Here is a 27,596-nt window from a genome sequence, read left to right on the forward strand (position 1 = left end):
TGTTAAAGCGATAAGGAGAAGAAACGGTTAAACAGACTCTGCTTTAGAAACAGCACTGATGAGTGGAAGAGATAACGTCGGTGCCATGCACCAACATACATTTCAAAACAACACTTCGACTACACTACACAAACTACACATCCTCAGCATGATCATCACTGTTTTGCTTTAATAACAATTTCATATTAAATCTAAAAGGGGAATCTATTAGACTGTGGCTGTCATAAACTGTCAAATGCAGCTTTATCGAGTTCAACAGCTCTGGTCGAGCTGTGACATGAATGAAACGCAATTGGCTATTTTTAAAAAAGGGGAGGAGCTGCTCGATATGTCCCGCCCTGTCTTCCTGTTTCAGTGGAAATTAAGTCAACACATTGACAAATGCTGCACGTTTCAAGGCACTTCAGTGGGCCTTTAACCATTTAAATGTCTGAAAACATTTTGGGGTGTACAAGTGTTTTGAAGAATTCACAAGGAAAAGGAGGCAATGAACCCACATGGCTTCACCAATGCTGTTTGATTGCACTTGTACCACAGGTGTGCACAGATGGCACACTTATCAAAAGAAGCAGTACAGGACCTGATCTCTTTTGTTTTTGTGAAAACATGTTCACACAGACACACTTTTGTCTGGTGAGAATAATCTTATCAAGTCAATAAAAAGCACCTCATAAATCAAAGATAGACAGCACATGTCAGTTTGCAGAAGCACCAGCAGACATTAATCTACAGACTTCCGCATACTGCAGGCCTGTGTGTGTGTGTGTGTGTGTGTGTGTGCGTGTGGGACCTGGGAAGCGTATATGAGACTGACAAAAGGTTTGACATCAGGTACATTTCTGTTCACCAAAACCTATTCGAGAACATCCTGTTGTCCTACATTTAGAGTCAAAGCGGTACTTATTGAGAGCTTACATAAACATCTTTCTATCATAATATGCTCCAAATGTTTCTGTATTTCCAAATATGGCGAGTGGAAGATCAACTCAGCAATACAGCACACAGCTGTCAGTGTGATGCTCCGCTCGCTGTTTCTGAATATTAGAAAGCATGGCTTTTTATTAAAGGCTGTAAAGAGCAATAAGGGTTCATCTAAATCTGCTTAAATGGGAGATATAAGTAACTCATTGCTTCTTGGACACAAGAGAGAGAGAAGGGGAGATTGTTTAATCATTAATTAAATGGTTGTTTAAGCTCTCACCATATAAATTATTGCATGCAGTTATTGACACTAAGTGCTTTCAATGAAACTCAGCACTTCATGTAGCACAGGAAATAAAATGCTGACGTGATTTAAAACCAAAGAACGGGAACGTAACTCCATGTTGTTATACTGATATTCAGATCAAAATCATGATTATGTGATATTACTTTTATGTAACAGCCTGATTAAAAAAGAAGTCAATATTGAGTAACTTACCTCTTTATTGAAAATATTGCCACGTTGCCTGTTTTTGCAAAGGCTCGAAGGAGAATCAATCATTCAGCACAGTGTTAGAGGTTTGTTCTTCAATGAATCAGATTTGAAATTAAATGGTTGAGTAAATGATTCAATGATTCACTCATAAAGACAGTCACTTGTTGGCATATTAATGTAACCTTACCTCACTGAAACATTCCTAGCACTAAAGTACAGAGTCGGTCTGAGATTGTTTGAGATGTTTAGTGGTTCTTTCTATCACAATTATTGCTCATCCTTAAAGGGGTCATGAACTGCACTTTTAGTGCATTTTTTTTAGTCCCCATGTGGAGAAAATCCAGCTTTTAATGTTGTTTCACGAATTCACACTTATAATTAGAGGGAGTAAAGCTTAATGGGTATTTGGCGTACTGTCCTGGGGGGGTATTGGCCCGAACCCAGAGTACTCCCCCTGTGTATAGGAGTGGTTAGTGTGGTGGAGGGATACTGACACACCGTCAACGAAAAAGAGGTAAGACTGCTGTATATATATACCTCTTATTGTTGATTGACTGCATGCTCTCCACTCGTGTTACTGTTAATTATCTGAACGTGCTCCTCCTGAACTTTGTTAATAAAACATAATTTATATCTATGTGGTGTTTTTAATATGCTTTAAGACAAACCATGTGTAAAGACAGTCTCAAAAACACGCTTTGAAATCGCTGGTGTTTCTGACGTCACAAACTACCTTGTAACCAATCAGATCAACGTGTGATCGTCAACCAGTGGATCTCTGAGCTGAGTGAGTGAGTGGAGGCGGGGCTCATTTGCATATTCATAGAACTGCGTATACTAAATGAGGCAAGGGTATCGAGTTACATTCAAGATATTTTAAGGCACAAATAAATTTTTTTTAAGGAAAAAACGTTTAAATATGTCATTTTGATGATCAAAGATGAGTTTTAAGGTATGCAATTACAGGGGGACTTTAAAACTTATAGATAATGTTCTCTAAGGTCCTCTAATGTTTTCATAAGAAACACAAGAAGCTCTTTTCTATCCTGTTTTTGACCTTCTCTTTCGAACACTCTGTTTTGATGGGCGGTGCTGCATATAAGACTTGGAAGTAAACACCCACTGCTATAACTGGGTAACAGTTTTGCATATTAAAATCAGTTTTAACGACCCCGCCATTGCATGTGTGGAATTTTTTTAAGACTAATGTTGAAAATATCTCTTGCATAGTTGAAACATTTGCCAACAATGTGAAACATTTATGCATATTTATGCTTTATAAGTCTTGGTTGTGGCAAATAAAGTTTAAGTGTGTTTCGTAAACATTGAACTATGTGTAACGCAGGGTGAACTCAAGAAACAAAGGGACAGCTGGATCCAAATGCAAAGTAGTTTAATCAGAAAATAAACATAAACAAAACCATAAGAGGAACCAGGGAACCGAGAACAGAATGAGACACACCAAACGCACATCAATCTAGGACAAGACCTGACTAAGAACACAGGAAACACAGGGGTTTAAATACACAGGGGCAAACAAGCTTAACCTATTAACAATACACACCTGAGGAACACTAATCAACATGCAAAACTACAATTATTTGTAAAATGTAAAAAAAAAAAAAAAAAAAAATTCCATTCCAGACATGTTTGCATTTATTTAATGGAACACAAGAAAAATGTCACTTTTTTTTGTCTATGCAAAGAAAGTCAGTGGGTTACAAATGTTATTCTGGAAAACAGAATATATCCCATAGAATTCCATTTATGGAGAGATCCTAGCAACCAAATATGAAAATTCACTCAGAGCATCTTAGCAATTGCATAGCATCCAGGAGGGTTAAAACTCACAACAAAATGTTATATATTTCACATTGTCTTCAGAAAATGTCAAAATCTAGTCATTAATTTTAATTATGCAAATACCTATGGAAATGTAAATATTTCTTGCTTTGTTAAAGTGCATTTAGCCTACAAGACGTTTCACAGCACATTTCTGATTGATAATTTTCTCTGAGTGCAGCAGATGATGGCTAGGTTGTGCTGAGAGCACATCTGAGCGCAGTTAATAGTCAGATAGATGTCTGGAGGAGATGTGAGATGAAGTGTCTGGATCATCATCAGTCGTTCACGTGCCGAGTTTGACCGGACGCATCGCGCGCACATTCATGTCTGTTCACTGCGCTCGAGCGTCAAGGAATGCGCGAGGAGATTAAACTTTCCTTCAGAGGGACCGAGCGCCTGGAGATTTTTCCATCAGGAGACGGGAATTATTGGGTTGCTATCGAGTTCTGCCGTCAGGAGATTTGTAAATGAAGATTTCTGCCGTTTTACACTTGGTTGCTTTCGCGACTTTACTTCACGTCTATTCTCACGTGAGTTCAGAGCAGTAGCCTATGATGAACATGATATACAGGTGACGCACTGCAGAAACTGTTTTATATGATTTAAAGTTTATTTAATATTCTTTTATAGAGAAAGAGGGGCGCGTTATCACGTTATGGGGTAATTGTAGCTTATTTGTTGATTCAAAACTATAAACGCAAAACATTTCATGAAACATCAAACATTACTTATATAAATATCAAACTATTGTTCTCACCAATAGATATTTGATCAATAAATAGTATTAAATTACAGCATACAAAACGTGTGACAACTTGACCAGAATTTACAAAATGTATATAATGTAATCCCAAAATGTATCCCTTGTATGTATTTATGTATATATATATATATATATATATATATATATATATATATATATATATATATATTTTTTTTTTTTTTTTTTTTTTTTGCATATTGCATTATATTTTATATTTAATTTCTTTATTTGAAGCCTTGCTTTCTGGGTGGTTTGGTTGATAGGCTACATTTCTCATTTGTAAACAGCTAAGGCATTAACTTACATGAACTAACTATGATCAATATATTTTTACTGCATTTTATTAAGGTATTTTAAAAACCTATATATACAAAAAAGGTATTTTATTAACCTTTTTGATGTTAGTTAAAATGTTCATGTTAATTATTAGTTCATAGTGCATGAATATCAACAGACACTTATGTATAAATGTTGAGATTAACATTAACTAAAATTGATAAATGCTGTACACATATTTTTCTTTGTTAGTTCATGTTAACCAATGTAGTTAAGTAATGTTTGGTTTGTGTTTGATACAAATATGTGTGTGTGTGTGTGTGTGTGTGTGTGTGTGTGTGTGTGTGTGTGTGTGTGTGTGTGTGTGTGTGAAGGTGTGTGCCATTCCGCCAGAATGTGATTTAGAGTTTGCGCTACTCAGAGAGGAGGAAGACTGCTTCAAAATCATCTATCAAGAGAACCTGACAGAGACCGGGTCCACACACACAGGCGAGCCATTACATTCACTATGTCTCTCATACACAAACACTTAATGAGAAGATTGAGTTCATATAGAGGGCAGCTATTTTCGATATGCCCAGAGTGTTTTCCTGCTCCATACACATCAATACACCTAATGCCTTTATACTTGTTGTTTATGTGGACAAACAAAATGATGAGTGTTTATGTGTGTTCCTAAGAGTTGTAATGTGATATCTGGGGGGAAGTTTAGAGAATGGCCTCCATAATCCATACTCCATAAATCACACCCTTATCAGATTATAGATATATAATGCCAGTGTACACGCACAATTGCTGGTCTAACGCTGGCACAACTATTGCCTACTCGGGATACGTTTTCAGTTGAGAGAGGGTGTGTGACAGTATCATAAAGTCTAATACTCAATAATCCGTTTACACGTACAGTGATTTGGACAAAGTGAGAGTGACAAAGCATTCGGAATGCCTGATATAGTTGTATATAGTTAGAACGACTAATGGCAACAGACTTCCCAACTTCCAGCGAATTAAACATTGCTTATATGAATTTTCATTAATGCATTTACAATCATTTAAATTTATAAACATTCATATAAATAGTATTATTATTATTATTATTACTCATTAATTGTAACAGTTGAAATGGTTTGATAAATGATTCAGTCTCTCTAAACACAGCCTTTCCGAGAGCCTACTCTCCTCTGATTGGTTAGATGGCCTACTCTGTTGTGATTGGCCGACTGCTTACAGCGTGTTTTGGAAACCGAACAGCCATTAGCATATCAGAATTTAAGCTCCGGATCTTCCTCAGCACTTGATACACAGCGATACGAACAGTAACAATGGCGTCGGTTTTACCGTACCAATTCATCATTCATCATTTGAAAGATCAGAAAGCGTCTTGGGTTGCGACTTCAACTCTGGTTTCTTGAGTAGGGAACGAGTTGCTACATTTGAATGTTGATGCTTTGGGAACGCTTTCGCATGACCGGTCTAAAGCATATTTTAAATTACGCTAATTATTTTGGCTACCGATAGTCATATGACATGAAATGTGATATACATATGACTGCTTAGAACCCTGCAGAACCCCTGCTGTGTTCTCCAAAACAGATGAACAGTTGTTCTGACCACCTTTGTAACTTAATCCAGCCTAGGATGTGGAATAGCTTTGACTCCACTCGGAGCAAACTCTAAGCAGGAGGAGGCAACTGCAACTACAGGGCCTGCAACCCCCCTACACTCTTTAGCAAAGCAATTGCTGGAGAATAGCCACCTTAAGAGTCAGTAGTTTCTCAGAGGCTGACTCAATAGGGTCAAAAGGAGCCCTTGCCAGACCTTCCAGTACAATATCAAGGTCCCAAGACGGAACTCTAGACCGGCAAAAAGGCCTAAGACATCTTGCTCCCTTCAGGAAACGAGATACCAAAAGGTTGCCTCCCAGGTATGTACCATCAATTGGTCCCCCTCAGGAGCCATATCCAATGTCTCCATATATTGGGTCGGGTGTGATAAATTGTGCCCCCTGCCTAAGACACAAGATCCCTCCGGACTGATATCCCGGAGAGATATTAGGTCTGAAAGCCAAACTTGGGCCGGCCAAAACAGGGCTATAAGTAATAAGCTCGGCTAGGACTCCTGGGAACAGAGTGTTCGGGGGAAAGCAGGCACAGCCTCTGCCATTTCTGCACAATGGCATCCAGTCCGAACGGTGGTCGAGTGCAGGCAGAGGTACTGGAGGTGTGAGGCAGAACCAGAGCGGACAGCATGTCAGAGTCTCTGATGCGAAAAGGTCCACTTTTCACATAATTTTTTTCCATATCAAGTTCACACCAATTGGGTGAAGTCTCCATTCCCTGGGCCTCAGCCCCTGCCTCGACAGGATTCTGCCCCCTGATTCAGGTGCCCAGGGATGTCGACTGCTCTTACTGATAACAGCTTGGCCTGAGCCTAGGACAAAATCTGGCTTGCCAATCTGGAAAAAGGGCTCAAATGCAGACCGATGTAAGACTATAGATGTATTTTCTGACTGGACAAGAATATGGTAACCCGTGAGATCTGGGAGTAAGTATTTCAGTGCCAGAAATACAGCCCTCATCTGAAGGCAATTTATGTGCCATGAAAGATGGTGACCTCTCCACCGACCTTGAGCTGAATGGCCATCTAAGATAGTCCCCAACCCATAAGAGAAGTATCTGTCTTTAATGTTTTGCGATGACATGATGCTCCCAACATGAGTCCTTGGGCTAAGAACCAAGGTTTCTACCAATTCACTAGGTACATTGGCATCTGTTTTAGAGGGTGAACTGGAGAAAGTACACATTTCTTGGAGTTCAGTCTCAAACCCAGGCACCTTATGTGGGCAGAAACAACATCTCAATGTCGAACTGCCATCAAATTGTACTCCGGCTAGAATTAACCAGTCATCGATGTAATTGAGTACACGAATATCCTGGTATCGTAAAGGAGCCAGAGCTGCATCCATGCACTTAATGAAGGTGCATGCTGATAAGTTTGAAAGAAAGCACTTGAGGAGCTTCCTGTGCTGGGGAAGGATGGATATATATGGAAGTATACGTCTTTTAAATCCGTTGTGACAAACCAGTCCTCGGACCTGATTTAGGACTCAGTGGCCTTTAGTGTTAACATCTTGAACCTGTATGTCCTGAGTATGGTTCAGATGACATAAATACAAAATTGGCCTCAACCCCCCATCCGTCTTAGGAACTAAAAAGTACCGGCTGTAATAGCCTGATTCCCTTTCGAGGAAAGGAGTGGTTTTATGGCCTTTTTTAAACGAGGGGGACCAGATTGAAACTGGATCCTGTAACCCTGTTCCACAGTTTGCAGAACCCAAGGAGACACATTAGGCAGAAATTGCCACGCAACCATATGGTCTGAAAGGGTATCAACCTCTCGAGACCGACCTCTGGGGCAAGAGGAATAATACATTTGATGCCCTGAAGCGGCTCACCAGCAGGGAATGGTTGAATATACTTCTCCAATATCCTCCTCTGAGGATCCAGACATCCTAGTTCCTCCCTGTTTTTGGGCAGATACTGGGTAACTGACCTGCTGGAAACCACTGTGCCTTGAATCAACGTAGGTTGCGGGGTAAGCAGACCGATTTCCCAAGGGCAACATCTACCGCTTGGCCTGGGCTGAGGTTGGAAACAGACCTGGGTGCCTGGAAGTGCGAAGGGATATATTGAGAAAACGCCACAGACTGCTTTTTAGCTTCCTGAAGCCTTATTGACAGTGTCGCCAAAGAGGCCTGATGGAGCAAACTGGTCGTCTGTTAGAAGAGCTTTATTCCTCTGTTTAATGCCTGATAGGTAAAGCCACAAATGTCTCTCCACGACAAACATGGAAGCCATTGAACGGCCGATGGAGCAGTCCATTTGCTTGGTGATGTGGAGATCCAGATCTGTGGCCCATTGGAGTTCTTTCACCACCTCCGGCCCAATTCCCTTGCCTTCATTCAGGTATTTTAGCAGGTCAGCCTGGTATTCCTGTAACAACGCCATGGTGTGCAGACATGCACCAGCCTGATCTGCAGCGACATACACTTTGGCCACCAACCCAAATTTTCCCTGCAGGGTTTGGTGGGGAGTGTCAGAGCCATCAAGGACGATGCAGATTTCGGCAAATTGTTCATTTAATTAGCTTTTTCTATGACACTCATGCTCTTCAGCTGGCCAGACAAGACTTATTTCAAGAATAATTTCTCAGTGTGTACTCACACTAGGCGATCTGAACCGTGCCCGAGCACGTTTGACCCCCAAAGTCTGGTTCGTTTGACTAATGTGATTGCCCCGTACCGTGCCTTGGCGCAATTCACTTAGTTCAGTTGGGCTTGGGCGCGGTACGCATGTAGTGTGGTCGCTAACCACGCAGGAGCACAGAACAGCTGCGCTACTGTCATCATTACGATGGAAAACATCTTTTATTACTACTTGGATACTACACTTTTTGGTTAATATTTAGGTTTATAACAGGTCTGGTTCTCACCTTAACAGGAATGAATTGCGAGTAAATCTGTAAAATTCCTCCATCAACGTCAGCAGCCTCCGTAATAATCTTCTGATACGTGCAGCACAATCGTGTGTAAATCACTGCATGGCATAAATAATAAATCTATTAGGCAGTCTATTAGCGAAAGCGTGCTCCGGCCCAGAACATTAAATGCAATGTGAGTCCAGGCCAGCGGGGGATTGGGGATGTGGGACAATCGCGCCAGGACACGGTACAAGACAACTGTGCCTAGTGTGAGTACACCCTTTGTCATTTTTGAGTTTTAAAGCTTAATACAACTTTGTGTTTGTTTAGGCAACGAGAAAATGTGAGTATTGGCTAATTTCAATTTGACAAGATGAAATTAATTCAGCCATCTTGAAGTAGGCCTACATTTCACTAAACAAATCAAGTAGACTGTTACCTAAAAACTTTGAGTGTTCTATATTACTTATTCTACTGCTTATACTACTGCTAAACTACTTATCTGTGAACTAACCCAGGTATGTAGCATAACATGCTTTCTGGAATACTCGTCCATCAGTAGGAATGACCTGCACTCGACCACTCTCAGACCTCCAGCAATAAAACTGTCAGTGTGAACAGGGCTTAAGTTTTCTCACTCTACAAGCAGAAGGTCTTTCTCAAAATATTGACCGTCCTTTACATACACAGGATGCAGTCAATACAGGCCTGTCAACACAGACATCACAATAACAGTAAAACGCTGTACAGATCTCTTGGTCCTCACAAAGTCTCCTATCTGTATTTCATTGGAGAAAGTACCAAGAGAAACGTTTACAACTTTTCCTGCCATTCATCAGACGGAGAGGGAGAGACTGCAAAAGGGGATAAATCAGATACTGTGCCATTCAGAGAGAGAGAGAGAGAGAGAGAGAGAGAGAGAGCAGGAACGCAAATAGATTGCATTTGACTGCAAACAATAAAGAGTAATCCTCATACACTTTCTTATCTGATTAGTAAGGCTTGGGAGTGAATGAACAATCTGAAAGGCTACTACATAAACAAAGGGTCTAGTTTATGAAAATTAAGTTGGTGATGTAATCTAACAGTCCTAATGAATCTGCTGAAATGCAAGTACACCATATGGCTAAACGTATGGTCACCCCAACAGCTTCCACTTTTTTGGCAAAATGTCCACTGTCCACAACAATATTCAATGCCCCCCCTTCCCCCATGTAGGCTAATATAGTTTATATATAGTTTCCTCTGGCACATCTGATGTAATGACGACAACTTACTATTTTAATACATGGAAACTTCCTAGTTTTCTGTACATAAAATTTACAAAAAGTTTTAAGTGCTGAATGCTCTTTAGAGCTCCAAGTCTTTATTATTAACCAATGAATTTGCATGGATTTTCGTGGTTAGGAACGGTCTATTTGGTTGAAATTCGGACTGTATATTTGGACTGTACCTGGTGGCGATGCAATGCTGAGAAATGAGACAAAAGTCAAGCCGCAATCATGTAACCAAAAATTTGGGGATTTTTACATTTTAGAATATTAGTAGAGCAATAATTAGAGACGTGGATTGTTATCACACTGTTCAGATTCGCTCCTAATTCTGTTTTACTCCACCTCCATCCCCTCTGAACAGGTTGCAGTGCTTTATGGGATCATCTGTACTGTTGGCCTCAGGCTGAGGTGGGAGAGACTGTGTCTCGGCCGTGCCACAATTTTCTTCGTGTCAAAGGTCAGGTGCTTCTTGGTTTTCACAGACAAGCCTTCCTGAATTTTATATCTTTAACCTTGTAAAGCCTGATTCAGAGGCCCAAGCTGAGCAAAAATATTTTGGACAAATGCTGATATGTATATGGCCAAAAAGTAAAATAAAATTCTGATGCTTGTAATGTACATCAGTGAGATTTTTATAACAGTATATAGTGACTACTTACATAAAATGCATATAAAAATATCAGTCATCTATATCTGCCAATATGTCTTAGTAATATGATATTTAAATGTTTTGTTTTATGATTGAACTCTGTAGTTTTAAAACATATAATGCAATGCAATACAATGATGATTCAGAGATGAACAAATAACTTCAAATAACTTCCTCAAAAGCCTGATGATCATATCTGAGACGTACATTTGAACATGATTGTTCTAAAATATGATGTATGGAAAATATCATGCAAGGAAACCTAAGTTGATTCAGTCCATTAGTGTTCATCTTGAAAGAATATAAAAAAAATGTGACCTTGGACGACAAAACCAGTCACATGGGTACATTTTTTGAAATTGAGATTTATACATCACCTGAAAGCTGATTAAATAAGCTTTCCAATGATGTGTGGTTTGTTAGGATAGGGCAATATTTGGTCGAGATACAACTATTTGAAAATCTGGAATCTGAGGGTGTAAAAAAATCAAAACTGAGAAAATCATTGTCCATTTATGTTCGCGATTTTGCTGCATTCACTCACAAAAATAAATGTTTTATATATTTACAGTAGGAATTTTACAAAATATCTTCATGGAACATGATCTTTACTTAATATCCTAATGTTTTTTGGCATAAAAGAAAAATCGATTATTTTGACCCATACAATGTATTGTTGGCTATTGCCACAAATATACCCGTGCGACTTGTGTCTGGTTTTGTGATCCAGGGTCACATATAAAAGTTATTCTTATGTTCACTTAATTAAAATCAGTGCAGATCTGACAGCAGAAAGACACGCAGCTGAAGGAGGACGTTTGTACAATTATACTAAAAGACTTTTACTTGCTAAAAAAGTAAATCAGACGACAGAAGGCCTGTAGTAGATTGTGTTACTTTTTAAGTATTAAGTTTTTCATCATGTTAGAAATTCTTCTGTCAAAAATGATACCGTAGGCTTTATAAAACAACACAATGACTGATTATGGGAGACGTATGTGATTATGGACTTATAAATTCTTGACAAAAATCAAGAGTGATCTGGGTTGGCCCTCAGGGACGAGCTGTTGTACAGGGTGGTAATTGTGTTGCTTGTTGTTTGTTCCTTGTCTCTGTCCGCAGGAGCTGTGATGAAAAACTGCACGGAGAATGGCTGGTCTGAAATGTTCCCGCCGTACGAGCTCGCCTGTGGCCATGGGCTTAATGACAGCTTTCCTATCCCCACCGACTCGGTAATATCAAAAATCTTTTTATTTCTGTGCTCATGTTCTTTCATAAAAGTAAAAAAAAAACTAAAAAACATGACATTTCCCTTTAGGACAGATTAAAAATGAAAGAAAGAAAGACAGTAAATGCTTGTAAAACAGTATAACATTAACATCACATTATAATTTCAATGAACCAGTACGACAGAAGAACATTCACTGAAACACAATAGATATATGACAATGTTGATGTTACATAATGTGACTATCTCTTCTCGTAGGGGCTGGTCTCACACGAGTATTTCTTTTATGTGAAGATCATGTATTCTGTGGGATACGCCATCTCTCTTGTCTCACTCAGCATTGCTCTCACAGTGTTGTGTGTGTTCAGGTAACAGACTGTGTGTTTGTGTCTTTGTGTGTGTGTGTGTGTGTGTGTGTTCACATGTGTTTTATGAGAATGTAAAGTGTACTAATAGTACTGAGCAACAAGACTTGCTATGCAGTTGCTAATGTATTCAGGGGTGTGTTTCCCAAAAGCATTGTTCCAAACGATTCCATTATAATACGATACTACCTTATCATGAATAACAATAGGTATTATCATATGTAAATAACATTCAGAAACAGTTTTTTAAATGAACAAGGGACAATAAAATAAGATATGACATTTATTTATTATGGCTGATTTTATTTGGCATGCACAACACGGACTGATGCACGTGCAGTTCAGGACGGGTTTGTGTTGAAGAGCTGCTAAAAAAGTATTAAATTCACATAATGCTCTCTCTCTTAAAATGTAAGTGAGTGTAAATGTCAACATTATCATATACGTCTAATGGACTGAAGTCCGTCAGGTAAAACTCAAGCTAAATTTGCTATTTTATTTCAACTGTTACTCCTGCTCGGATGTTTTTTTGTTTTATTTTTCAATTTAATGGTGCAATGCAAAAATATTTAGTAGTGCGTAAGTTAAACCTGGCTAAGCTGTAACGAACGAACAGTGCTTAGTCTTCAACATACCATACTAAGTACAATAAGTACAATCTCTTATAAACATAACAAGCTGCATGATTTAAGGTATCATACATGTCCACTGAAGGGATAGTGGAGTACCTCTATGTATGCACTAATAAGTATACTTGCCTTAAACACCACTAATAAAGACACGAAGAGGAAAAAACACACCAATTTTATTCAGACCAAACTGAGCAAAAATATGCAATTTGGTGAAGCTGCTGATTTTTGTGTGGCCATTATTACACTTACACAAACTTTTATTTACACAATGTTCATACCAACAAAACATAGAAAGTTACAGTTCATGTTAAACACACACAAACCTTTCTATTCATTTTTAAAAGCAACACACAATCTACTCTCAGATTTAGAGTGCAGCTCCTCAAGTGCAGAGAAACTCTCATCCAGTGCATGTTCTGTTAGTGGTAACAGTCGTAAATCATTGAAAAAAAGTTAAAATTAAAATAGATGTCATTCCGAGCGAGAAGGTGCAAAGTATCCCGACACTGTAGCGAATTTCGCCTGAGCCTAAACCGTCGCTCTGCTAAACTCTGTGAGCCAAAGAATTCTGACATTGGTGTTCCAAGTTTCATACTGCAGTTATTTTGTACAGGCTGGCGTTGTGATGATAAAGATGTTTAACATTTTGACGTTTATATTTGGGTAAGTTTAGAAAAACGTCTAGTTTTGAAATATTCCACATGCCAGATGAAATTAAACACATTTTTATTTACATGATGCGTTACATGTTTTATTGGTTTTATAGACCTCATCTTCTCTTTAAATCTCTCTCCATCCCAACCCCCCTCCAGGAAGCTGCACTGCAATCGTAACTTTATCCACATGCAGCTTTTTTTGTCCTTCATCCTGAGAGCCATCTTCATCTTCATCAGAGATGCTGCGCTGCATTACTCACAGGAGTACTACCACTGCAACTCTCATCCGGTACACACACACACATCAACAAAAACATGTACATAAATGCATTAGACTGTACAAATACATGGTAAATAAATGCACAGATAAGCTCTCTAAGATGATATGTTTCCGGGGTTTCCCTCAGCCTGGCTGTAAAGTGGCACTGTTCCTGTCTAATTACTGCATCCTGGCAAATTACAGCTGGCTGCTGGTGGAAGGTCATTATCTCCACAGCCTCATTAACCTCTCACTGCGTTCACAGAAGAAACGCCTACACTGGTACATCCTGCTCGGCTGGGGTAGGTTCCTTTCTCCAGTAACAATTGACACTCAAGCCTGGTTCACACGGCAGGATAATTAGGCCGATTTTAGCCCCGATTCATCCCTTCCGACAATCTTAAGGATGCTCCGATTATCGTAAAATAATCTGATCAGATATTCCTGCCGTGTGTGGTGTGTTAAAACTGCTCTCGTCTGCTCGGAAGGACGTCGGGACCGCTCCGATCTCAAATCGCGGATATCCAACATGTTGGATGTTTTTGGCCCGATTTCTCCTCGTGTGTGGTGTCCCCCGGGGACAAACGAGCACGCAGCCATTGGGACCGTGGCGTGTAGCCAATCAGAAAGTGAGGTGAGAGGTCATATCATGATGTAGCAAGTATAGTCCATGCTCGCGTTGTCTCCACTTCTTTGACCATCGCCTTTTCTTTTGATAACGTTTTTTTTCGGTTAAAAACAAACTGCAAACTATCGCCACTGCATCCTCTTCTCCGCCATGATTGTTTACTCTGAAGTCACGTTTGATCTCGAGGGATTTTGCAAGATTTCCCGTCTGACCTTAGCCTGGGAAAACCCAGACAACTTCCGGCAAATTTAGATTTGCTCTGCAAGTAGTCTGGCAAAGACCTCATTCAAGCCCATTTCCATGCTGTCGAAATCGCGGCACCAATCAGAAACGTTGAGGTGGGCTTTACACGATGACGATCGCTCTGATTGGTTTTAGGTCTAGCCTATCCAATTGCGCCCAGAGGCATTTGAGCGACGTCCACTCCGTTGGTGAAGCACCAACTTTTAAATGCATTATTATATTCAAATTGAAAACACATGAGAACAGTCTCCATGAAAGACCCACTGGCAGATGAACGTGCTACTACATTTCTCTCCGAAACGGTAGGAAATTAAATTAGATTTAATAGAGGATTTTAACTGTGACAAGATGATTGACAGGGCAGTTTACGTGACAGGATGCACGCGACAGATCCGTCCGATAAAGATGACGAAGTAGTGTGTCCCAAAGCTAGCCTACTTTTTTGCTACACATTCAAAAGTAAATACATTTTCTTCACAAAAAGAGTACATACTTTTATGGCGTAGTGTAACTTAGGCGAATTGGGACGCAGCATATGGCTTTACACGATGCCGATCGCTCTGATTGATTTTAGGAGTTTTAGGTCTATCCAATTGCGCCCAGAGGCATTTGAGCGACGTCCGTTGGTGACGTCCCTTTGGAAATGAGTTATTAAAGAAGCTTTGCCAGACCATAACTCAGTTACTACTGAGAATGGTCTGGTTTTAACCAGGCTAGTCTGACCTGGGAATGCTCGGGAGTCAAATCGGTTCGTGTGTGATGTGTTGATTTTGCCGTGTGGCTGCGCACCACACACTGTACGATCAAAACTGTTTGACCCGTGATTTTTTTATCGCCGTGTGTGGGGTCTCTCAGGTTTGGAAAATCGGCCGACAATTTTAAAATCGTCCCGTGTGAACCAGGCTTTATCTGGCAGTGGATCTTGTTGCTAGTAAATGTGATGCTCTGCACCTGTGGTTATTATGCTAGGATTCCTCTGTGAACTTGAGGAGAACTGACTTCATACAGACACAGAAAATCACTAAAACACCAGCAGATTAAAACTCACTGAGTTCTGAAAAAAGCACTTGTAACATTTGTGCACCCTTGCCCTGATATTTTGTAACGTAATTCAGTGACTTTCTGGGATGACTATAAGTTGGTATATGTTGGTTTGCTATAGAATGAGCTTCCAAAATTATGAATGAAGAGGGTCTTTGGTTGAATGTTCTTGTGCTTAGGGGAGGTCTTCAAAACATTTACTTCCCCACATGACATTCCAAACCTTATGACTTTCATTTTTCTCCAGAACACAAAATAAGATATTCTGAGAAATGTTATTAACCAAACAATTTTGGTTCCCATTGACATCGATTATATGGATCAAAATATCTTCTTTTGTGCTCCAGAGAAAAATAAAAGTCGTAAGGTTTGGAATGTCACTTGGGTGAATAAATGGATGTAACAGTTTGTGTGGTTGCAATGAAGTGCATAACGATGGATAATACAAACACACAGTCCTATAATTAATTACAAATATAAAACGTAGGAGAAACACAAGAAAGAAAACACAGCCACATTCCACATAAGTGAGGCTGAACAAAGAGCCAAGGGAACTAAGGGCTTAAATGCACATAGTGACGCTAATTAACTGGAACAGAAACAGGTGCATAGCTAATCAGAATCCATGGAAACAAACAAGCAAAGGGAAATCAGGCAAACAGGAAGAGATGGAGGAGGCCAATGGATCTGGAGGCTGAGGCGGAGCCAGAGTGGCAGAGCACTGAGAAAGAGCCAGTGGGACTGAGGACCAAGGCGGAGCCGGAGGGAAGCGGAGCCCGACAAAGCTGAAGAGGTGGAAGCATGAAGTGCAGCTGAAGGCCCAGAAGTCTGTGGCACAGGCAATGCGACGACTGACCAAGGTGGAGCCGGAGGGATGAGGGAGCCTGGTAGCATACCTGTCAAGTTTTGGATTTGAAAATAAGGGAAATTTTCCGGCGCCCACCGCGAACAGACCCCCCCCCCCCCCTTTATTTAAAGGCTTATTTGCATATTTTCTGTTCATTTATCATTGCTTGTCTTTACATTTACATTTTATTTTCATTCCACACGTTTTTTTCATTTCATATTGCTTTTCTTTTACAGTTTTTCTTTTCATTTCACATAACTTTTCTTTACTCTTTTAGTGAGTTATTGTACAAATTTGTTGCAGACTTTGCATTCGCGGTATTTACATGAGGGTTTTGTTTTTTGGCAGGAGTGCCCAATTCCGTCTTTTTTTTTTTTTTTTTACGAACTTTATTATGAACAATGCACAGGACAATAGGTACAGAGAACACTACAAATACTGTGCGTGCCTTCCGTCTCTGTAGTAACGTCCATCATACGTCTCTGTTTTTTTTTCTGTTTTTTCCCGCGTTGTCACCATAGACTGTAAGGGTTGTCACTCATCATCTGACCTCACACACTAACCTCGCGACAACTGCCACCTTCAGTACCTGTAGTAGGCTACTGCAGGTGGCAGTTATCGCGAGGCTACTAACAGACTCAGATTAGGAATGTTTTTTTTGTTTTTTTTTTACTCCGCCCGGGCCCGGGGTAGCCTATTATTATTTTTTAATAACGCAGGTTAAAAACCGGGAGATTTACGGGAAAATACTAATACGGGAGGACGGCGGGAAAGAAGGGTAAAATACGGGACTTTCCCGGCCAAAACGGGATACTTGACAGGTATGCCTGGTAGAGCTGCAAGGATGACGGCTCTAGATAGATCTGAGGGAGGGAGGAGCCAAGGTGGAGTCGACTGAACGACGAGCCGAAGTGGAATGACGTGCTCGGCAGCTGGAGATGGAGCCAGGGTTTTCCCTTGCCAAGGCGGAGCTGGAGACCAGAAGATTAGAGGAAGATCCACGCAGCAGAGTGAAGTCAACAGAGGGGGAGCCAAGGGACTGAGGGGAGCAAATGGAGGTGGGGCAGAAGGACTGACTGGCTGTCTATGACAGATGAGATGGGAGAGGGGGACTGGGTGGGACCAGCAGAGACGCAGGAGACTCACTTGGAGCTGGTCGGGTTCAGCAGAGACACAGGAGACTTGGAGCTGGGCAGGACCAGCAGAGATGCAGGAGACTTGGAGCTGGGTGGATTCAACAGAGACACAGGAGACTAAGAGCTGGGCAGTACTAGCAGAGACACAGGAGACTTAGGCTGCGTCTCATTTCTCTGTCTTACCCCTTACTCTTACCCCTTCCCCTCGGTTTTGTGCGTTCGTGTGAGGGGAAGTGGTGTCCCAGTTCTCATCTTGATTAAGGGCTAGGGCCAAGGCGTACGGCTACATAGCCCTTGAAACGAAGTTTGCGGAGGACCACACTTGAAAGAGAGGGATAGGAATTTCTCAGAAGTGCCGGCATCAAGCTTTTTTATGGCTGAACGTCGAACTGTCAAGGAGTCACACAAATGTAAGTATTTTCAGCAGTTTAATGACATTCGTGTTTTATGATACTTTTAATAAAATGTTCAAGCAGTTTTAATTGTAATGTTTTTGTTTTGAATCGCTAGTTAACCGCTAGCTAGCAGCTATGCGCTATTTATCGGTTGCTCATGTTTTGCTTAGCTATGGTGTAGCCGGCACTGCTGTTAAATACAATGAAACATACGTAACGTTACCATGACTTGATCCGTAAGCAGTCGTATGCGTCTGAGAAACAATCTTCTTCTTCTACAATGTCTTTGACTGATGGCACACAAGCGTGCAAAGATAAAGAGAGACCAGGCAATCGATATCACAACCTGAGACCACGGCATCTTCGTTTGTTTATGTCAACGCTTATCGCCTCTGTTGAAGTAGCAGCCAGCTAGCGGAAAGGGAAGATGACGCAAACGGTAATCGAGTGGTGTCTCATTTCTTAGAGGAACGTTCTTCCCCCTACCCCCCTTCACTCGGTATCGAGGGGCAAGGGGAAGACTTGGCGGGACCAGCAGAGACCCAGGAGACTTAGAGCTGGGCGGGACCAGCAGAGATGCAGGAGACTTGGAGCTGGGCGGGACCAGCAGAGATGCAGGAGACTTAGAGCTGGACATGACCAGCAGAGATGCAGGAGACTTAGAGCTGGGCGGGACCAGCAGAGATGCAGGAGAATTGGAGCTGGACAGGACCAGCAGAGATGCAGGAGACTTGGAGCTGGACAGGACCAGCAGAGACCCAGGAGACTTAGAGCTGGGCGGGACCAGCAGAGACCCAGGATACTTAGAGCTGGGCGGGACCAGCAGAGATGCAGGAGACTTGGAGCTGGACAGGACCAGCAGAGACCCAGGAGACTTAGAGCTGGACAGGACCAGCAGAGACCCAGGAGACTTAGAGCTGGACGGGACCAGCAGAGACGCAGGAGACTGAGAGCTGGTTGGGACCAGCAGAGACGCAGGAGACTTAGAGCTGGGCGGGACCAGCAGAGACCCAGGAGACTTAGAGCTGGGCGGGACCAGCAGAGATGCAGGAGACTTGGAGCTGGACAGGACCAGCAGAGACCCAGGAGACTTGGAGCTGGACAGGACCAGCAGAGACCCAGGAGACTTAGAGCTGGGCGGGACCAACAGAGACGCAGGAGTCTTAGAGCTGGACAGGACCAGCAGAGACGCAGGAGACTGAGAGCTGGGCGGGACCAACAGAGACGCAGGAGACTGAGAGCTGGGCGGGACCAGCAGAGACGCAGGAGACTTAGAGCTGGTTGGGACCAGCAGAGATGCAGGAGTCTTAGAGCTGGGCGGGACCAGCAGAGACACAGGAGACTTGAAGCTGGACAGGACCAGCAGAGATGCAGGAGACTTGGAGCTGGGCAGGACCAGCAGAGATGCAGGAGACTTGGAGCTGGGCAGGACCAGCAGAGATGCAGGAGACTTGGAGCTGGGCAGGACCAGCAGAGACGCAGGAGACTTAGAGCTGGTTGGGACCAGCAGAGATGCAGGAGTCTTAGAGCTGGGCGGGACCAGCAGAGACACAGGAGACTTGAAGCTGGACAGGACCAGCAGAGACCCAGGAGACTTGGAGCTGGGCAGGACCAGCAGAGATGCAGGAGACTTAGAGCTGGACAGGACCAGCAGAGATGCAGGAGACTTAGAGCTGGACAGGACCAGCAGAGACGCAGGAGTCTTAGAGCTGGGTGGGACCAGCAGAGATGCAGGAGACTAAGGGGAATATCCTGTCCCACTTCCTCATAATGTTTCCCGAGGTCATTTGAAGCTCACCCTCAGTAGCGGGAGTGTGTGCTCGTACTCCACGAGCATACCCAATGAGTGATTGGCTCAGGTATTCTCTCTGGTACTGGCATCACAGCAGGTTTGGGCTCCATGTTTGCGGTGGATCCTGGTGTTTCGTTCGTGAAGGGTGTGGGAGGCGGCTGGCTGGGCTTTGGTTCCGGAGTGAACCCACTCCACAAACACGGCAAAATCCATGTTCTAAATATTTAGTTGAGTGTCCTCAAGTGTTTGTTCTTCCTTCTCTACGCAGAGCATTCGGACTGCTGGCAAGTCCATAATTTAAATCTTTTTGTGGTTTGGTCTTCTGTAACAGTTTGTGTGGTTGCAAAGAAGCACATTACGATGGGCAATACAATCACACAGTCTTTAATCACAAATCTAACACGTAAGAGAAACAAAACACAACCACGTCCCACATAAGCGTGACTGGACAAATAACCTAGGGAACTAAGGGCTTAAATACACAGAGTAAAGCTAATTAACTGGAACAGAAACAGGTGCATAACTAATCAGAATCAATGGAAACAAACAAGCAAAGAAAAAACAGGCAAACAGGAACAGATCAGAACTTTACCAGAACACAATGAAACTAAACAGACATAACCCTGACAATGATGACAGGATTTTTATTTTTGGGTGAACTATCCCTTTAAGCAGGCATATTTATTTAATTCAAGGCATGAATGTGAGCAACAGGATATGATTTCATAGACCAGGACATCTGTTTTTAATCAATAAAAATAAATAAATTATAAACAATACATAATAATCTATACAAAAATGGCATATCCTTTCAAACTTCTTGTCAACTACCACAATTTCTGCTGTTTGATTTTCAGCTGAGTTGTCAATATACAATTTCACAGGTCATGCAATCTCTTGCAAACTTGAACTGCAAAAGATGAATGTAGTGAATGATCGGCACATGTGTCTTCTGTATTTGCATATGCATGAATGGAAGTCAATGGAATGCAATGTCTAGTACGATTGCCGTGTTTTAGGTCTCATCCTGGCAATATTAGATGTACAATTAAATTTTGTTCCCACAGGGATACCAATGCTCATTATTATCAGCTGGAGTTTGGCCAAATACCTGCACCAGGATGAAGGGTACGTTCACTTTACACAAGTTCAGAAATTTTCAGATTTATTTTCATTTCAGAATTATACCCTTTTAAACTCAGTCTGATCTCTCAAGGGACTTTCTTTATTTATACCAACCTCCTCTGGACAACGACAAAATGTAATTTATTACCGTATATTTGTATTATATAAGAGTGGTTATTTTAAACCAGCATGGTTGTGCATGAGAACACACAGTGTGTGTGTGTGTGTGCCTGGTAAACCCCAAGTTATGGGGACAAATTGCACCTACAAACATGGCAATATGCAAAATCCTTGTCCTTGTGGGGACTTGTTTTGGTCCCCATTAGGAAAACAGCATATATATATTTCATACAAAGTGATGTTTTTTGAATATGAAAAAAAAAAAGCATAAAGTTGTGTGTGATGGGTAGGTTTAGGGGTCGGGTTAGTGTAAGGGGAGAGAAATATACAGTTTGTACAGTATAAAAATCATTATGTCAATGGAAAGTCCCCATAAAACATGAAAACACAACGTGTGTGTGTGTGTGTGTGTGTGTGTGTGTGTGTGTGTGTGTGTGTGTGTGTGTTTGTGTTTGTGTGTGTGTGTGTTGTCAGATGCTGGGAGACGAGAGATCAAGATCATGGCTGGATATGGTGGATATTGCGAGTACCAGTCATTATTTTCATCACAGTAAGCAAACATTCCAGTTAAAGTTTCTGGCCTATTCTCTCAGATTTAAACAGTGTTTTAACATTCAAATATCTCTGTTTACAATATGTGACCCTGGACCACAAAACCAGTCACATGGGTAATTTTTTTTTTTTTAAATTGAGACTTATACATCACAAAAAAGCTGAATAAATAATCTTTCCATTGATGTATGGTTTGTTTGGAAAGGACAATATTTGGCCGAGATACAACTATTAGAAAATCTAGAATCTGAGGGTGCAAAAAAATCGAAATATTGAGAAAATCTCCTTTAAATTTGTCCATTTATGTTGGCGATTGTGCTGCATTCACACACAAAAATAAATGTTTTATATATTTACGGTAGACAATTTACCAAATATCTTCATGGAACATGATCTTTACTTAATATCCTAATGATTTTTGGCATAAAAGAAAAATCGATAATTTTGACCGATACAATGTATTGTTGGCTATTGCCACAAATATACCCGTGCAACATGTGACTGGTTTTGTGATCCAGGGTCACACCTCTGCATAATTTTTTTAAGAATTAGTCATAATACTGTCCTGCCATGTTTTTAATATTTTTTAAATATAATATCCAATACTTTATGCAACAATGAATAGTCATTGTAATTATCTCAAGGGAAATTGTTTTTCAGGTAAACATGCTGTTTTTTCTGAGAATTATCCGGACGTTAGTGGCAAAACTGAAAGCTCCTGACATGCATGGAAATGAAATTAATCATCACAGGTGAGAGAAAAAAGCACGTTCAGCATTAAACTGTGCGTCACTAGTGGCACCAAACAGAACGGCAATAATAATGACTGTGATTACTGTGACAGGCAAGTAATATGCACATTTTTATTTGGTACAGCTAGGGTCACAGAAATTACACACTCCAGTTTTAAAAACAGCTTTATATGATTGAAATATAAATGAGTGCATGAACAAGAAGAACTTTTAATCATCATCATTATCTTTTTTTTTATGGTGTAGGAAACTGGCGAAATCGACATTTCTCCTAGTGTCCCTGTTTGGGCTGCAGTATATGCTCTTTGCCTTTTTCCCGGATCGAGTGAGCGTGCTAACCTTCAAAATCAGGACTTTCATTGAGCTAGCATTAGCATCCACACAGGTGATGATATACAGTTCAACCTCTCTCTTTTTTTCTCATACACACAGGAAAAGTCAAGTCATATGTATTTATATTACGCTTTTCATAAAACACACAGTTTCAAAGCAGAAAATCTGTTCTGAAATATCTTCATGCCTTAAATTCGCATATAGAGTTGGGCGATAATATAGTTTAAATTTTGCTACGATACATGCAATCGAGCAGTTGAGATTTGCTTTAGCCTATAGTGTATATATATATATATATATATATATATATATATATATACAGTATATACTGTATGTATATATATATATATATATATATATACACTCACCTAAAGGATTATTAGGAACACCTGTTCAATTTCTCATTAATGCAATTATCTATCACATGGCAGTTGCTTCAATGCATTTAGGGGTGTGGTCCTGCTCGAGACAATCTCCTGAACTCCAAACTGAATATAACTGAACATCCAGTATGCGGCAGTCCTGTGGGCGAAAATGCCTTGTTGATGCTAGAGGCAGGGAACTACACTAACCTTTTCCACTGGTGGCACTTGCGCTACTAACTTTTTCAGTTACTGGCGCAAAACATGATTTGGTCGCACAAATTGTTTATAGTAAGCCGCTCTGGATAATAATGAACAATAATGAAACTGTATTGCATACAGATGTGCTTTTTATTTTACTTGCCATCTTTTAAACCACATGCCTTCTTGTTTTTGTTTTCTTTAACATTGATTGGGATAGATTTACTGCAATAGAAAATACAGTACACAATAAAGTGCAAAATGGATTTCAACATGCTATGGTTGGCACAGATGGGCAGACTCCTGAACTCTTAAGTAGTGATGCACCGATGTGAAAATTGTGGCCGATACCGATAATAACCGATATTAATATTGCTGTTATGGCCGATATCGATATCTCTGTATAAAAAACAAATTTACTGATAATCAAATAAAGAGAAATTTTCCAAAACACTTCTTTTTTTTTCTTTTTTTTTACTTTAGAAATGACTTATGTTGGGCACCTTTACCTGTGTGCAAAATATGTCACACATAGGACACACATGCATTATATTGCATTGCATTGCATATAATGTGTGCTGGTTTAAAATTAAGAAACCCCTAGAAAACAGTAAAAAAACGAAGGAAAAAAAACAAAACAAAAAAAACAGGTGTACAATAAAGATAGGCTACTTAATTTATTTTTCCAATAACCAAATATGAAACTAAATAGCACAGGGAAAAGAGCTTCTATTTGTGACGTGCTGTCTTTGCATTTGAACATTGCACATTTTAAACAGGACAGGCATTAGCTGAATAAATGTAGCCAATACAAACATATTTATAGAAAACAGTTGACAATGAATAGACAGGAGTCCAATAATAGCATAACAAATCACTTATTCTAAAAATAATATCAAGTAGGCTAAGTTTGACGAATCCGACATATAACGAGGGCTGTGTTGTAAAACGTCCGTCATTTAACGAATTTTAAAAACACGGATGGATAATACAATATGCTTTCCGACATTTTGACAGAAAAAAAAAAAACAAGCAAGAACAAAATTTAAACTATAGCCCGTCAATTTTCATTTTACAATTATCTTCTCTCTGTGTGTGCGCGCGCGTCCGTGAGAGAGAGAGAGCTCGCGAGTCGCGCAGATACAATGGTAGGCTACGTTTTAATCCAAGTAACGGTCGCGGGGCTGAAGCCAACTTGATGTGTTGAATGCTCAGAGCACGTTATAAAACGTATTCTTAAAATACACATTTCTGTTTTAATAAATGCTCAAAGTAAATCATAGCACATTGCCTAAAACATAGGTACAAAAATAATCAGTGATACATTTGCGACCCATTAAAAATTTTGGTCGCAATGGCATTTCAAAAGGTCGCATATGCGACCATTTTGGTCGCAGTGTAGTTCCCTGGCTAGAGGTCAGAGGAGAATGGGCCGACTGATTCAAGCTGATAGAAGAGCAACTTTGACTGAAATAACCACTCGTTACAACCGAGGTATGCAGCAAAGCATTTGTGAAGCCACAACACGCACAACCTTGAGGCGGATGGGCTACAACAGGAGAAGACCCCACCGGGTACCACTCATCTCCACTACAAATAGGAAAAAGAGGCTACAATTTGCACAAGCTCACCAACATTGGACAGTTGAAGACTGGAAAAATGTTGCCTGGTCTGATGAGTCTCGATTTCTGTTGAGACATTCAGATGGTAGAGTCAGAATTTGGCGTAAACAGAATGAGAACATGGATCCATCATGCCTTGTTACCACTGTGCAGGCTGGTGGTGGTGGTGTAATGGTGTGGGGGATGTTTTCTTGGCACACTTTAGGCCCCTTAGTGCCAATTGGGCATCGTTTAAATGCCACAGCCTACCTGAGCATTGTTTCTGACCATGTCCATCCCTTTATGACCACCATGTACCCATCCTCTGATGGCTACTTCCAGCAGGATAATGCACCATGTCACAAAGCTCGAATCATTTCAAATTGGTTTCTTGAACATGACAATGAGTTCACTGTACTAAAATGGCCCCCACAGTCACCAGATCTCAACCCAATAGAGCATCTTTGGGATGTGGTGGAACGGGAGCTTCGTGCCCTGGATGTGCATCCCACAAATCTCCATCAACTGCAAGATGCTATCCTATCAATATGGGCCAACATTTCTAAAGAATGCTTTCAGCACCTTGTTGAATCAATGCCACGTAGAATTAAGGCAGTTCTGAAGGCGAAAGGGGGTCAAACACAGTATTAGTATGGTGTTCCTAATAATCCTTTAGGTGAGTGTGTATATATATATATATATATATCGTTTTATAACTTTACATATAAAGCTGTGAGATAAAACCTTTTACATTTTTGTGACAATCTAAAATAATCACGCAGCCGAGATTTTTTCTGTGTAGTATATATTCTTTACATGAGTATAGCCGACTTTTTGTACACAGGTAAAGTAGGTTATAGCCTACTACATATACAACTTTTAATATGCTTCAGGAACAGGAAAAGTAATGAATCCCATTTTTTGGCGGTTTTTGTCATTTATCTTCACTCTCTCTGGCTTTATGAAATTATCCACCGTTGTCTTTTGGTTCTGCTTCATGTTGTGTTTGCTATTACAGGGCTTTATTGTGGCACTGCTGTACTGCTTTTTAAATGGAGAGGTGAGTGAATTAAAAAAGATTGAAATTTGAATCAAATTATCTGAGATTATGCTTTCCAGGGATGGACTGAGTTTAATTCATCACACATTTTAGACACATTAGTCATTATCAGATCCTGCTCTAGGCATGGGAAGCAAGACGGTTCTGTTTTATGTTTCACTGGTAAGCCTTAACAACTATCGACCTTTAACTTTTGGCAGGTACAATATGAAGTCCACAGGCGGTGGAGACGGTGGCGCCTGAAGCAGCGTTTCCACGGTGATCCCAGGGTGCATCACGGATCCCTGAGTAACAGTGGCCTGCCTCTGACACAGATCTCGCTGCTGACACGCCCCAGCACACTGACCACCTGACCACAACCATCTGATCACCTGACCACCTGACCACAACCATCTGATCACCTGACCACCTGATCACAACCATCTGATCACCTGACCACAACCATCTGATCACCTGACCACCTGACCACAACCATCTGATCACCTGACCACCTGACCACAACCATCTGTCCACCTGACCACAATCATCTGATCACCTGACCACCTGACCACAACCATCTGACGCTGACCTACAGCTCCAGCACAACACTGGTACTGCAGCCCCACTCTCAGAGAAAAGGTTCAGTGTGGTTCTATATAAAACTCTAGGGTTCTTGACTCAATTTTTAAGAAGGCTTTATTTTTCTAGAGATAAATTACGTTTACAAGCTACTTGATTCATTTTAAGCAATTTAATTAACACTTATGGGGCCTTAGAGAGTTTAATATATATATGAATTTGGCTATGCTAATGCAAACAGTGTAAAATTTAGCTGAAGGTGTGTATTTTTATTCTAATTTTAATATTTTTTACCCTCATTTCCTTTCATAAATCTATTTTACACAAAATGGTTAAACCGAGGACCTTAAAGGACAGAAATATCCCTGTTTAAATCCATTAAAATGCCAAAAAATATTCCCAGCGCCATTTAAGAATAAAATCATGCAGTCTTTAGGCTGTTATTCAAAATAAAATTTTTTATTATTATTTTTTTTACTATTTTCCACATGATGTGCCATGTCTCAGGTTTGGCCTATGGAGCAAATACTGCTGTATTATAGAGCCAGTTGAATGTGTGTGTGTGTGTGTGGTCCTGGTAAACCCTAAGTTATGAGGACCAAATGTCCCCACAATGATAGTAATACTTGTAATTTTTGAATTTGTGGGGACATTTTTTAGCCTGACAAGTCAGACCCACACCATTGGCAGGGCTCGATCCGAGGGGCGGCATATACGGTAGTCTTTCAAATTCCCTCTGCACTATAGGATAGCACTACAACCAACCAGAGCGCTTTCCCACCAGCGGAGCTAGTGGATAGATTAACTTTTGACGTATCTGGTCGGCAAAACTCCTTTTTTCCTTTTTTAAGAATGACTTCAGTGCCGTTCTTTGTTCTTCTCTCAAAGTAAAGCTTAACTCCAAGTCCTCCAGAGTCGCGGCCAAAGCCGATTCGAGAGACCGCTGTTCGGCAGCAGCTCTTCTCTGATATCAAGTAGCAGGGAATTCACGTCACAACTCTGCCGTC

At 40.8% G+C, this 27,596-nt stretch overlaps 1 protein-coding gene across 1 annotated transcript; it reads left to right on the plus strand.

Moving 5' to 3' along the window:
• Positions 1-966: 966 nt before the first annotated feature.
• On the plus strand, positions 967-26,667 carry sctr (secretin receptor; the record flags this gene model as incomplete). Its single annotated transcript, XM_079880307.1, has 13 exons — positions 967-1,011; positions 4,676-4,790; positions 10,416-10,511; positions 11,826-11,935; positions 12,190-12,299; positions 13,741-13,873; positions 13,992-14,145; positions 20,993-21,053; positions 21,645-21,720; positions 22,383-22,474; positions 22,721-22,859; positions 25,990-26,031; positions 26,232-26,667. 13 exons carry the CDS (start codon positions 967-969, stop codon positions 26,382-26,384), a joined length of 1,326 nt encoding a protein of 441 aa, XP_079736433.1. The 3' UTR covers positions 26,385-26,667.
• Positions 26,668-27,596: the final 929 nt, after the last annotated feature.

This window comes from Squalius cephalus, assembly GCF_949319135.1.
Source record: "Squalius cephalus genome assembly, chromosome: 9".
Classification (NCBI taxonomy): Eukaryota; Metazoa; Chordata; class Actinopteri; order Cypriniformes; family Leuciscidae; genus Squalius; species Squalius cephalus.